The sequence below is a fragment of the Panthera tigris genome, chromosome X (genome assembly GCF_018350195.1).
Source record: "Panthera tigris isolate Pti1 chromosome X, P.tigris_Pti1_mat1.1, whole genome shotgun sequence".
Lineage (NCBI taxonomy): Eukaryota > Metazoa > Chordata > Mammalia > Carnivora > Felidae > Panthera > Panthera tigris.
Window position 1 is genome coordinate 84,566,845 of NC_056677.1, and position 12,900 is coordinate 84,579,744.

Consider the following 12,900-nt stretch of genomic DNA (forward strand, 5'->3'; position numbering starts at 1 on the left):
CATGTACTTTAGTGAAAAAAAAATGTTGGATGGGAAGTGAATCTGTTGTTTACCCTGATGTTTGTATGACTGAGAGTCAGAAATAGGAAAGGTACAATCATGGACAGGATGAATTGTAGGTAAAGGAGAATATGACAGACTTCTAATATCTCACTGGCAAGGTTGGGTTGATAACTGACTGAATACAGCAGAAATACTTAAATCAGAGATGAACCAATGTTCTTATTGAAGTCACTGGGAATAACATATATTCTAAACCGGGAGACAGGACAGAAGGGCTAGAATGTGCCTGTGGTTTAGGAAAATTTGAATAATAAGCCACCTTTTGAATGTCCAGAGCCTATGTAAACTTAGCTAGAAACTGTACAAATAAATTTTATGTAAAACAAAGGATTTTGTGGAATTCATGATGGTCTTTTCAGTCTTGGTTTGGGGTCTCCCAAAAGCAGACCCAAAGACAAGGATTTAGATGTAGGTAATTTATTTGGGAAGTGATTCCAGAAAGTAATGCAAGGGAATGAGAAAGTCAGACTGGAAGGGAGAAAAAGCAAATAAAGAGTGTGTTAATGAGCAGTTTGCCACTCAGTTTTACTGGAATATACCAACAGGTGAGGGAGTTGCGGTGTTTATTCACTAACTCCCATTACTGAATGTAACTCATGGGGTGTTAGCAACTTGGAACTTCCAGACTGCCTCCCCTGCTGTTCAACTTACTTTGTAGATAGGAAAGCACCCCCTGGTAGAGAAACATAGGAAGTCTTCTGCAAATGACTTTTGGCGTAGGCCAAGAGGATATGGGTAGGGTAACAACAGTGTCCACTATAGCAGGGGAAACCACATATCTTGGATTTGAATAATCATATATTTGTTAATATATATTCTATTTCAAATAAATGGGTAACTTGAAAAAAACATGAAAGCTGCCATTTATTTGTATTAATGAGACCCTTGATATGATATCTACATGATCTTCTTTTATCCATTGAATATGGATAATGACTAGGTGACTATCTTCATGAATATAATATTCTAGTGGTCAAGGTGTGGGCAGAAACAACCAAGCTAATAAATGCAGCTGATTCATTAAGAGTTTTAACTCAGTGAAGTATAACTCTGAAATAGTATTGTTTTTCCCAATGATTTCTATTTGTTGTACTGTACTGTACTTTGTTTTTTCCATGGGGAGATGGTGACAATGATAATCATTTCAGTCTGATTATATAACTTTTCAGCTGTTTTCAGAGTTTCATTCTGATTTTAAAAACTGTTCTAAGCTCCTATCTGATTCAAATAGTGTCTCTTCCTTTTTCTTTAAACAGATGAGACATTCCAGTGGCTAGGAATTTGGAGGGTGCATGGTAGATTTTCACACATCAGCCATATGCCTTCTCCAGTGGTGTTTCATAGGGAGACAAATGACTAGGGAAGAGGGAGAGGGAAAAAATATGCTTTTGATTGACTGTGTCTTTTCCTTGGTTGAACATAATTGCCCTTCTAGCCATCTATAGGCTCTGTATAAATAGTTAGTTGTTGTGACAGGCCTGATGATGAGATGATCCCCCCATCATTTACTCTTGGCAATGAAGTCTCTTTCGAAATTTGATTAAACCTTCCCTCAGAACTTCAACTAGTGACATGATATCACTTTTCTCTCAAGTGTACTCATCTTACCCCATGCTGTAAAGCCTCTGACAAGAATCATCTACCCAGTCCAATTTGAATCTTTGGTAATGTGCCAAATCCATTTCATGCTTCTTGGGACCAGAAATTTAGTATGTGATAGGGATTGGTAGAGATTAGTACTGGCCTCTTGTCATCTGAAATTCCCAACACACCATCCTTCCTCAAAGTTCTTTGTCACTGTTCCAGTAGTATGGGAGAAGTCCAGCATGTCATCTGGGAAAGGAAAACCTGTCTTTGTTATCAAAAGGTGACCTTCTCCTCTTTCTCAGTCTTCTTTGTTTATTGATGGAGAGAAGATGGGATGATAAAGAACTAGCTGCATTGGATAGTGAACAGGTGGGCTCAGACCCCAAACTGCAAGTTTTCTGAATTTAGGATGTCAGGTGGATATAAATTCTGAGGTAAATTCTGGGAATACTCGATGCTTGATATCATCCTGTTACTCTCAAATTCTGGGTAAGGTTCTGCACCTTTAGGTACAAACCAATTATTCAAGAAACAAATCTTTACATGGAATTCTGGATCTTTAAAATGATATCCAGAGGGTGTTCTTGCTTTTCCACTCAGATTTGCTTCCACTCATTATTTTAGGGATCACTGTGCTTTCATTCTTATTGTCCCCTTTGCCATATTTATGTCTTGGGTTTATGATAAGCCCAGTATACCTCTGTGGTGCTTATATTCTGATTGTTAGAGGATCTCGATCCTATTTGAAACTTTTTACACTTATTTTTCGCTTTGGAACAGTTTCATTACAATTGTTTAAAGTTCAGTATTGTTAATTTTAAAATATTGTCAAAGTTGAGTAAAAACCCTTGTGATATAAATAAACAAAATAATTATAAGTGCTGATCAGTCTTATGAATAAAACAGCAGGGAGGTGAGTCAGAGAATGACAGAGTGAGACTTTAGGTAGTTGGAAAAAGTGTTTTTGTGTGACTGAAGACAATAGAATGTTAAGGAACCAACTGTGTGAAGAGTGGGGTGAAGTATACTAGGAGGAAGACAAAATGTAAAGACTACAAGAAGCAAATGACCTTGACACATTCCAGGGACAGATAAAATATTCATAGTGGCTGGAGCATAACCAACAAGGAGGAGAGTGTTGTCATATAAGATCAAAGAGGCAGCCAGGGCCCCACCTTTATGCCCTTAATGGCCTAATGGAAGGAGTTCAGATTTTACTCCAAATCCAATGGGAAGCCATTGAAAAGTTTTAAGCAGGGAACTTTGGCATGATTCAACTGTGTGCATTCATGTTTTCTTCCATTTGAATAAAACTAAAAACAAAGGTCACTAGAATGTCCTTGTTTCTGTAATGTGTCCTTGAGATATGTGAAATTTTAGCTGCTAGTTTGTTGATGCCAAGATCTGTGACTCAATTTCATATTATTTTTTGACTTTTCAGGTACTGAAGAAAGTGAACAATGAAGCCACCATTTCTTTTGGCCCTTATGGTCTCTTCTGTAGTCAGCACAAATTTGAGGATGGTATCAAAGAGAAATTCTGGTAAGTTGCTGGCAAATTATATTTGATCAAAAATGTGTAGTTTTTGTGACATCCAGAAAGCATCTATGCCTTTAACTATGAATATCTTGAAACAGAAATGCTTGAACTCCAGCTATGTTGGAAGGTAGCCAAGATAAGAATGAGATTTTAGCCTACCACTGAGAAAATGTTGGTGAACTAGTGGAATTTTGTTCAACTTCAGTGGCAATGTACTCTCAGTGGACAATGAAATGTTAAGGGCCTACTTGGGGTTGGTTACATTTGCTAATGACTGTACACCTGGGAGCAAACATTTGTAACTGAAAATACAAGAAACTTAAAAATATATATATATATATCCTTTGCCTCTTAATTGAGTGTGCAGCACTACTGTTTAAATGAATTATTTTGACATGTAGCTTTATTTTTTGTTACATTTTCACATTTTTACTGAATCTCTAACAGGCAGAAGTTTAAAGCCTCCAAGTTAAGAAATATTAGCTAATTTCCTGAAGAGGAATTTCTTGAGAAGAAATATCTATTCATAGAACATGGTGGTCTGGCAGGCAACCATGCTTGTACTGAAAGATCAGCTGTCATCAGTAAATGTCCCAATCAGAGCTTAAACATTGTTTAAAAACACTTGAATATATATGTCTTTCAGTTTTTATTATATAGTCTAGCTATAATTACAAACCATGCATGAGATTTTAAGAATTGATTTTCTGTCTACAATCATCCCAGTAAGACATTGAAGAATGAATGTATTATTACATGGAAACAAAAGACTGTGAAGGGACTTTCTGCTGGCTTCTAATTCAGTTATTTCCTAGAATTAAATGTATGCTCTTTACTTTCTCATTAGGTATAAAACCCAGAAAATAAAGTGCATGCCTATTTTTCAAAGCAATAAATGCTGGCTAGTGCTTGGCATTTGGTTAATGTTTGTTTTCTGAGGCAGGAATACTTGCTAATTGAAATAACTAAAGAACAGTATTGTTCTTCAATTGATATCATATTAATAAGTTTAGCATAAATGTGTCACAGGTTGTAAAATAGAGCACCACTACTGAAGTCCAAAGGATTCTGTAATGGTAAGGGCAGAGCAGTATATTAACTTTTTCTCCCCTTAAGACTTGTGTATTTAACACATTTTTGCATATTGTGAATCTTTTTCAGCTGTGTTTAATATTTTACCTAGAATATCTCTAACTTGGTATATTTTACGTGGCTGCCTTACCTTGCCTTAATCTTGAAGTCACATTTTCACTTTCAGTCTTGGTTCAGATTGATTGTTGCTAAAATAAAATACTCGGAAATATTACTTACTAGCAAAAGTAACCTCTTGGACCAGATTCCATGTTCTTCACTCTGCTGTGTCCTAATGTAGCAGAGTCTGAAAGCAAAGAAAAGGAATTGAGAGTTTAAAAAGACATCTATATTGATGAGGTCCCAATAGTTCATTTTTGCTCTCAATTCCCTTGCCTTTGGAGAAAGAATGAAATCTGGCCATTTGCAGCAACGTGGATGGAACTGGAAGGTATTATGCTAAGTGAAATAAGCCAGGCAGAAAAAGACTGATAACATATGTTTTTACTCATATGTGGATTTGGAGAATCTTAACAGAAGACCATGGGGGAGGGGAAGGAGAAAAAATAAGTTACAGAGAGGGAGGGAGGCAAACCAGAAGAGACTCTTAAGGACTGAGAACAAATTAAGGGTAGGTGGGGGTGGGGGAGAGGGGAAAGTGGGTGATGGGCAGGGAGGAGGGCACTTGTTTGGATGAACCCTGGGTGTTGTATGGAAACCAATTTGATAAATTATATTTAAAAAAAACAGATAATTACAAAAAAAGACATCTATGTTATGGAAGTTTAATTCATGTAAAATCCAAACTAAGAAACAAAAACAAGTTGCTCTGTGTGTATGTATTCAGTTTTCTTTCCTTGGTTTGCTTATTATATTTATAAGGACAAAGATTGTTAACAATGTGTATACATAGAGGAAGTTCTCATTGACACACAGGTGCCCTTTAAATATTAACTTTTTTATGCTTTGCTCCTTTATTCTTTACTTAGCAAGTGTGAGGCCATTTGTGGCTTATGAGAGGTTCTTAGTTGTGTCTTCTTAATGTGGCCAAGTGATGCCATATTTGCAGTGAACTTTATTGAAGAAACATTACCCAAAAAGCTATTCCCCTTTGAGTGAATGCATTTGAATAATTTCAGTCTATGTTTCCCCATATATTTACCCTCAGCTACCTCATAGGACAATAGAAATTATAATTTTGGAACAAAACTTTTCCTACAGATCTGGGCAGTGGAGATGGTTTGAATGCAGTTAGTCTTTCTCTCATAAAATAAAAGCCTTCTTGCTTTTATTTGTGGTGCATATGGAGTAGGCAGGAAAGACTAATGGGTTTATGTTGTTGGTTTGTGCATGTCTGTGTATGGTGTTTTGTTTTTTTATTTCAAAATACAAAAACAAAAATCAAGCATGGGATAAATAAAAGACGTCCTAAGTTACCCATAGGTGATAAGAATGGGAGTACTTTGGAGCTGTTCTTTTCACTCTTTCTTTCTATTTAGGTACCTCATAACATCCTTCCCAGCCCCTACACTCATGATAATACTATTATTTTATGTAAAAAAATAGAATTATTTGCACTTTCATTATGATGGTCCTATTTGACCTTATTTTTTAAAGAAAATCAAAGATTGCTTTGACAAATCTGTAGTACAAAATTTTGTTTCACGCAATCTGTGAGGTCCTTTGGCCTTGCCAGTTAAAGAGATCCAGATTTAAACTTGCATATTTGTTCTTCTTGGAATCACCAATGGAACTCAGAACTTTCATTTTTCCCCCTACTTCCCTTTTCCCAAGTGAAAAATGAATGTTTGTGCCTTTCACTCATTAACATTAATAACTATTTAGTGTGAGATGTGAAGCCAATTATAATGATTTTTGTGCCATTCATTATAGACAGGGATCTCTTTCACTAATATCTCTTCAACTAATGCCAAAGGTTCTTTAATGCACAAGACACAGGACCAAGGGATAGAAGCTTCTTTTTATGTACTTGTCAATCAAGGGAAAAAAAAATAAAAGACTTAACTTTTTTTTTTTTTTTTAATTTAGCTTGGGCACATATTGAAATGAACCTCCTAGTTTCTGGTATTACACAGTTTTTAAAAGCTGCAGCACAGGTTATGTTTCTAGGTAATACCTATTCACACTGGGCAAGTCCAAATATCAACTCTACATAGGTAAACAGAAAAAAATGGCTCTGAGGTTGCATTAGCATCTAATTTTAAGGACTGTAGCTGATTGATCAAGTGTAAGCTTGTCATCTTCACAGAATGCCCATGAGGTCCTTCAGCAATGGCATTCTCTAAATCTAAGACTAAATAAGGTCACTTAGAAAATCTACTCAATTAAAAATAGGTTTGCTTTACTTAAACGTGTCATTCTTTATGGCAGGGAATTGGCTAATATCTTGACAAAGTCTTTTGGCAGAAATGCCCAGTGGAGGACACATGCATCAAAACTAATTTTTAATAGGATGGGTGGGAGAAAAACTCTCTCAGGAAGAGAACACCCAAGGACTTCTATATAGCTATTTCTTTTTACCTCAAAAATTATGTCCTCAGAATATACATGGTTTTTATTTTGGAGGGGGCATTAAACTCTCCCCTTTGCTTTTCTCTGACTTTTGCTGTTGTTGCTACAGGAAAATGTGAGCTGTGTTAGGCAGTTGTTGGCATTAGGCTCCCCCAGTCTGGATCTTCATATCAGGGAAGAAAGGAATAAGGAATAGGGTGACAAATTTGATGAGAAGTTATGTTTAATTCTGAATCCAAATTGGGTTATTTTGTGATCAGTACATTTGGAGAATGGCTACAACAAAGCAACTTCCCAATGATCTGGTGTTTCAAGGAAAATTGCAGAGTTATCAAAATATCTTAATCAACTACGAAAATGTAGACCCTAGGGGTAAGGAGGATGTGAAAGCCTGCTGGCACATAGTGGGTACTTATAGATACATTTTGGATCGACTTGAACATCCAATGCCATGAATGGTTTTACATAAGGCTTTGGCTTGTAGGTTTATAGAATTATGGAGTTTTATGATTGTTGATGAGAGAGTAGTAGTTTGTTTTCACTAAAAATTTTTTGGTTTTAGAATTTCTAGTCATATGATTGAGGAAGATCTTAAGGCAGAAATAGAGGTTATGTGAGTTTGCATTTCTACCCAAAGCTAGAAAGAGTATTTCAAACAACTTCCAAGTGTAAGTAAAATAACTTTCCCTGTGAAATTGATTGTTATATAATTAAAAATAAAATGAAATATCATGCTTCGAATTCTTAAAAAGGAGACAAAATGTTTTATTTTAAAATAGTGATTAGAAGTAATGTTGCTCTGAGGATATTCACATTGTACCTGTAACTTGGATTGCTAGAGTACCAGATTAGAAGTTAAAAGATAACAAGGTGTTAGTGAAATCTCATCTTCTAAATTTATGCTAATGAGCTAAGATCAAGGAGAAAAATACCTCCCTGTGATCTCTTCTGTACCTGATATGGATAACATGAGATTTGATACTTTTATCTCTTTAATTAGGGTGACTTCCATGGAGTAAACTGGATCTTGGAAGAAAGGAAAAGTGGTACTGGAAGGATTGACTTAGTTATTGGAGCTGGTATAGGAGTGGTATTAGTGTTGGGAGTATGGAACAAAGTTTCTATCAAGTAAGGAGTGGTCAGGGATGAGAGTGATAAGTCAGAAACAATGTGTGGCCAGAATGGACCTGAATGAAACACCCTTATTAAAGAAGTTGAAGGGCAAATAATTTTAGGATTTTTAGTCATTAAATTTTATATGGTCAAATGCATAGTCAGTCATGAAATACTTATTAAACTTTTACTATATGTGCAATATTACACTAATCTTGTGGTGGGGCAAGAGGGTAGGGAAAATAAAGCAAAACTCCCTTGTTGAATAATATTTACTCTCATTGGGATAAATGAATGGTTAAGCAAATTGTGTTAACCTGAGAGAGTGCTATGTAGCTATTAACATGACCACCATTTAGACTACATTCATATATAGAAATGTGAATATAAATAATAGTAAGCAAAAAAAACCCAGTACACAATGATGTTAAAATATTCATTTACACTAATCAAAAATTAGAAAAGAATTTTGAATGATGTTTAGCACTTATAGATATATTTATAAATGATTTTTTTCTACAAGTCACTTAAATGTATAATAAAAATAAAAGATCTAATTAACTGGGAGGAAATACTTTTCCTCGGGATGCTTCACATATGAAACTTGGAGTAACAAAAGAGAATTTGATCCAGTATTAAACTTACACAGCAGGCCTCCAAAGCCAGGGGAGTCACAGAAAGACAGGATATATTGGACACTGTAGAAGATGAGAGGCTTGATGCAGGCCCTGACAGCATTTAGGACCAAGAGTGAGCTGGAATAAGGCAGGAGCACATTAAAGGAAAAGAGCATAGTATGAGAGAAACAGATAGAAGATGGCAATGGGTATGGCACATGCATGTAGGGAGAAGTGTAAGCCAGCAAATGGAGAATGGTTGAAGTTGGCTAAGTAAGATAAGTCACGCTAAAAGATAGTGTTCCTGAGTTCTGGTTACAGTAGTATAGATTAGTAGTAGATTTTATTTTTCAGTAGAATAACGATGAATGATGACTCTTGCAGTCATCTACAGGGATGACTACAAAGGGTAGCCAGATGAAAGAGAAGTCTAAAATAATCCCATGGGGGAAAACAGAACTTGACTTGGGAATTTTACTGTGAGACAGATAGGAGTTAGTTTCTTTTTATGTTTTTATCTTTATAATCTTGAAACATTTAAAACCTATAGAAAAGTTACAAGAATAGTACAATGGCCCCTCAATATACTCTTTACCTGTCTTCACCAGTTGTTAACATTTTGTTGCATGTTTTCTCTCCTCTCTCTCTTGCTCCCTGTTGCTCTTTTTTACCATTAGGTATAGTGTTAGCTATGAGTTTTTACAGGTAACTCTTTAAGAGATTAAGGAATTTCCTTTCTATTCCTACTTTGCTGAGATTTTTTTTATTGTGAATTGGTACTGAATTTTGTCACATGCTCTTTTTGCATCTATTGAGATGATGATGATTTTCTCCTTTATTGTGTTAATGTGGTGAATCAAATGAATTGATTTTCAAGTACTGAACCACTCTTACTATAATAGATAAGCCCTACTTAGTCATGATGTATTATTCATTTTATATATTGCTGTATTTATTTAAATTTTTTTTGGTTTTTGAGGATTTTTGCATCTGTGTTCATTAGTGATATTGTCTGTAATATTTTGGTAATGTTTTTATTAGGTTTTGGTATCAGAATTGTGTTTGCCTCATCTTAGGAAACATTGTTACCTCCTCTTTTCTGAATGGCATTATTGCTTCCTCAAAAGTTTGATAGTATTGACTATTTGTATTCTCTGGACTTGAAGTTCCATTTGTGGAAAGTTTTTGTTTATTTATTGATGCTTTGATTTCTTCAATAGGCACGGAGCCACTCAGATTTTCTCTTCCTTCTTAAGTCAGTTTTGGTAATTTGTGTTTTTGTAAAGGATTTATTCATTTCATCTAAGTTTTAAAATTTATTGACATGAGCCATTCATAATATTCATTTAATATCTTTCAAATCCCTATAAGATCTGTAATATTATCCCTGCTTTCATTCCTGATTTTTTTTCTTTTCTTTTCTTTTGATTAGTCTTGCTTGCTAAGGGTTTATTAAGTTCATTAATCTTGTGAAGGAATCAGTTTTTGACTTGGTTAATTATTCTTTGTTGCTTGTTTATTTAACTGTTCCTTGTCCATTCATTATTTTCTTTTTCTTATTTGGGGTTTAAGTTCTACTTCTTTTTGTAGTTTCTTAAGGTGGAAACTCAAATCACAGATCCTAAACCTTCCTTCTTTTCTAATAAAGGCATTTAAAGTTAAAAATGTCCCTCTAAGAGGGAGCCAAAACATAAGAGACTCTTAAAAACTGAGAACAAACTGAGGGTTGATGGGGGGTGGGAGGGAGGGGAGGGTGCGTGATGGGTATTGAGAAAGGCACCTGTTGGGATGAGCACTGGGTGTTGTATGGAAACCAATTTGACAATAATTTTCATATTAAATAAGTAAGTAATTAAGTAAATAAATAAATAAGTCCCTCTAAGTACTGCCTTAGCTGTGAGCCCAAAATTTTAATCAATTTTATTTTCATTATTATGTAGTTCAAAACATTTTCTGATTTCCCTTGTAATTTATTCTTTGAACTGAAATTATTTAAAAGTGTGTTATGTAAGAGACTCTTAAATATGGAGAACAAACAGAGGGTTACTGGAGGAGTTGTGGGAGGGAAGATGGGCTAAATGGTAAGGGGCATTAAGGAATCTACTCCTGAAATCGTTGTTACTATATGCTAACCAACTTGGATGTAAATGTAAAAAAAATTAAATTAAAAAATTATGTTAATTTCAAAATATTAAGGATCGTATAGCTATATTATTTGTATTATTTCTAATTTAATTCCAATGTATGTATATCAGAGAATGTATCCTATAATATTTCAGTCTCTTGATATTTACTGAGATTTATTCCATGTCCCAGCATATGGCCTCTATTGATGAGTATTCCATATGCACTTGTGTATTATGCTATGAAGTGTTCTATGAATTTCAATCAGGTCAAGATGGCTGACAGTGTTTTTTCTGTCTTTTATATCCTTACTGATTTTATTGGATACTTGTACTATCAATTAGTGAGAGAGGGTTATTAGTATATCTCACTATAATTGTGGATTTGTCTCATTCTCCCTTTACCTTTGTCAACTTTACCTCATGAATTTTGATGCTCTTATTAGTTGGATACATATTTAGAATTATTTTGTCTTCCTGAAAAATTACCCTCCTTATCTCCTGTAATGCTATTTGTCTTGAATTTCACTTCGTCTGTGTTTAATAGAGTTGTGCTGACTTATGCTTACTGTTTTTATGTGTTTTATATATATTTTTGTTATCCTTTTACTCTCATCCTATTTGCAGCTTCAAATGTGAAATGCATATTTTATACACTCCATATTATTGAGTCTTTTTATCCAATCTAACATTGTTTATCTTTTAGATGAAGTGATTAGTCCATTTACAATGAATATAATTTTTGATATGTTTAAGTAACCATTTTCTATTTGTCTCTTCTAGTTTTTTAAAATTTTTTTAATTTTTATTTTACTAGTATTATTTTGAAATGTTTTATTTATTTTTGAGAGAGTGCAAGTGGGGGAGGAGCAGAGAGAGAGAGGGACAGAAGATCTGAAGCTGGCTCTGCATTGATAGCTGTGAGACCAATGTGGGGCTTGAATTCACAAACGTTGAGATCATGACCTGAGCTGAAGTCAGTCACTCAACCAACTGAGCCACCTAGGTGCCCCTAGTTTTTTGTTACTGTTTTTACCTGTTGCTCTATTTATGTTTTATTTGGGGTTAGCTTAATAATCTTTAGTATTCCATTTTTATGTCCTCTATTGGCTTTATAACTATACCTTTTAAATATTTTTAGTGGGTACTTAAGATTGGTGGTCACAAACTATGGCTTGTGGGCCAAACCTACCCATTTCCTGTTTTTATAAAAAAAAATAATGGAACACAGTCACACTCCTTTATTTGCATATTGTCTATGGCTGCTTTGGTGCTATAATAGAGTTGAGCAGTTACTACAAAGACTGTGTGGCCAACAATGCTTAAAATATTTACTACGTGGCCCTTTACAGAAAAAATCTGCTATCCCCTGCTCTAGGGCTTACAATGAGCATCCTTAACTTTACAAAGTCTATTTAGAGTTAATATTGTACCACTACATACTTCACATGTGAAACATCATATTTGTTACTTTCCTCTTCTTGCTTATCACTTCATGCCTTATACTTCCCCCTTTGTACTTCACACATCATATTTCACACTTACATTTCTTACTTCCAGGTTCACAAATGTAATAGCCTTACAACAGTATAATTATATATTTGTAGTCCTTCATCCTTCATGGTATTGTTATGTATTTTACTTCAACATATATTATAAACACTTTCTTAAACTGCAATTATTTGCTCTAAATCATTAGTTTTAATTTTCTAAGTAGTTATGAGAAATGAGAAACACAACTTATACATTTATTCATGTATTTACCATTTCTAGTGCTTTTCTTTCCTTCTGGTCATTCCTTCTCAGTTTGTTGGACATTTTTTTTTTTTTTACCTTTGGTCATAGTATAAGTATGCCAGAGATAAATTCAGCTTTTGTTTATATAAAAATGTATTTGTTTCACCTCATGTTTGAGGGCTATTTGCCCCAGATATAGAATGCAATGTTGAGAGTTTCCTTATCTACAGATGTCATTCCATTGTTTCCCAATCTGTATAGTTTCTCATGAGAAGCCAAGTGGACAGTCTTATCATGGTTGCCTTGTATGTAATGCCTTTTTTTTTCTCTGGCTGCTTTAAAGACTTTCTCTTTCTCTTTGGTTTTCAGAACCTTGACTATCATGTGTTTAGTCGTTTTCTTTGTATCGATCAGGCTTAGGTATAGCTAAAATTCTTGAACTTTTGAATTAAAGTTTCTCATCAAATTGGAGCAATGTTTATTATTTTTAGATATTTTCTGCCCCATTCTCAATCTCC

The 12,900-nt window shown here is 34.5% G+C and overlaps 1 protein-coding gene across 1 annotated transcript in view; it reads left to right on the forward strand.

Moving 5' to 3' along the window:
• Positions 1–3,144: 3,144 nt before the first annotated feature.
• IL1RAPL2 (interleukin 1 receptor accessory protein like 2) overlaps positions 3,145–12,900 on the forward strand; it is a 1,066,898-nt gene continuing 1,057,142 nt past the window's right edge. Inside the window, exon 1 of the mRNA XM_042974778.1 lies at positions 3,145–3,192. Within this exon, the coding sequence (XP_042830712.1) occupies positions 3,171–3,192 (22 nt within the window). The 5' untranslated portion in view covers positions 3,145–3,170. The remainder of the gene's footprint in view (positions 3,193–12,900) is intronic.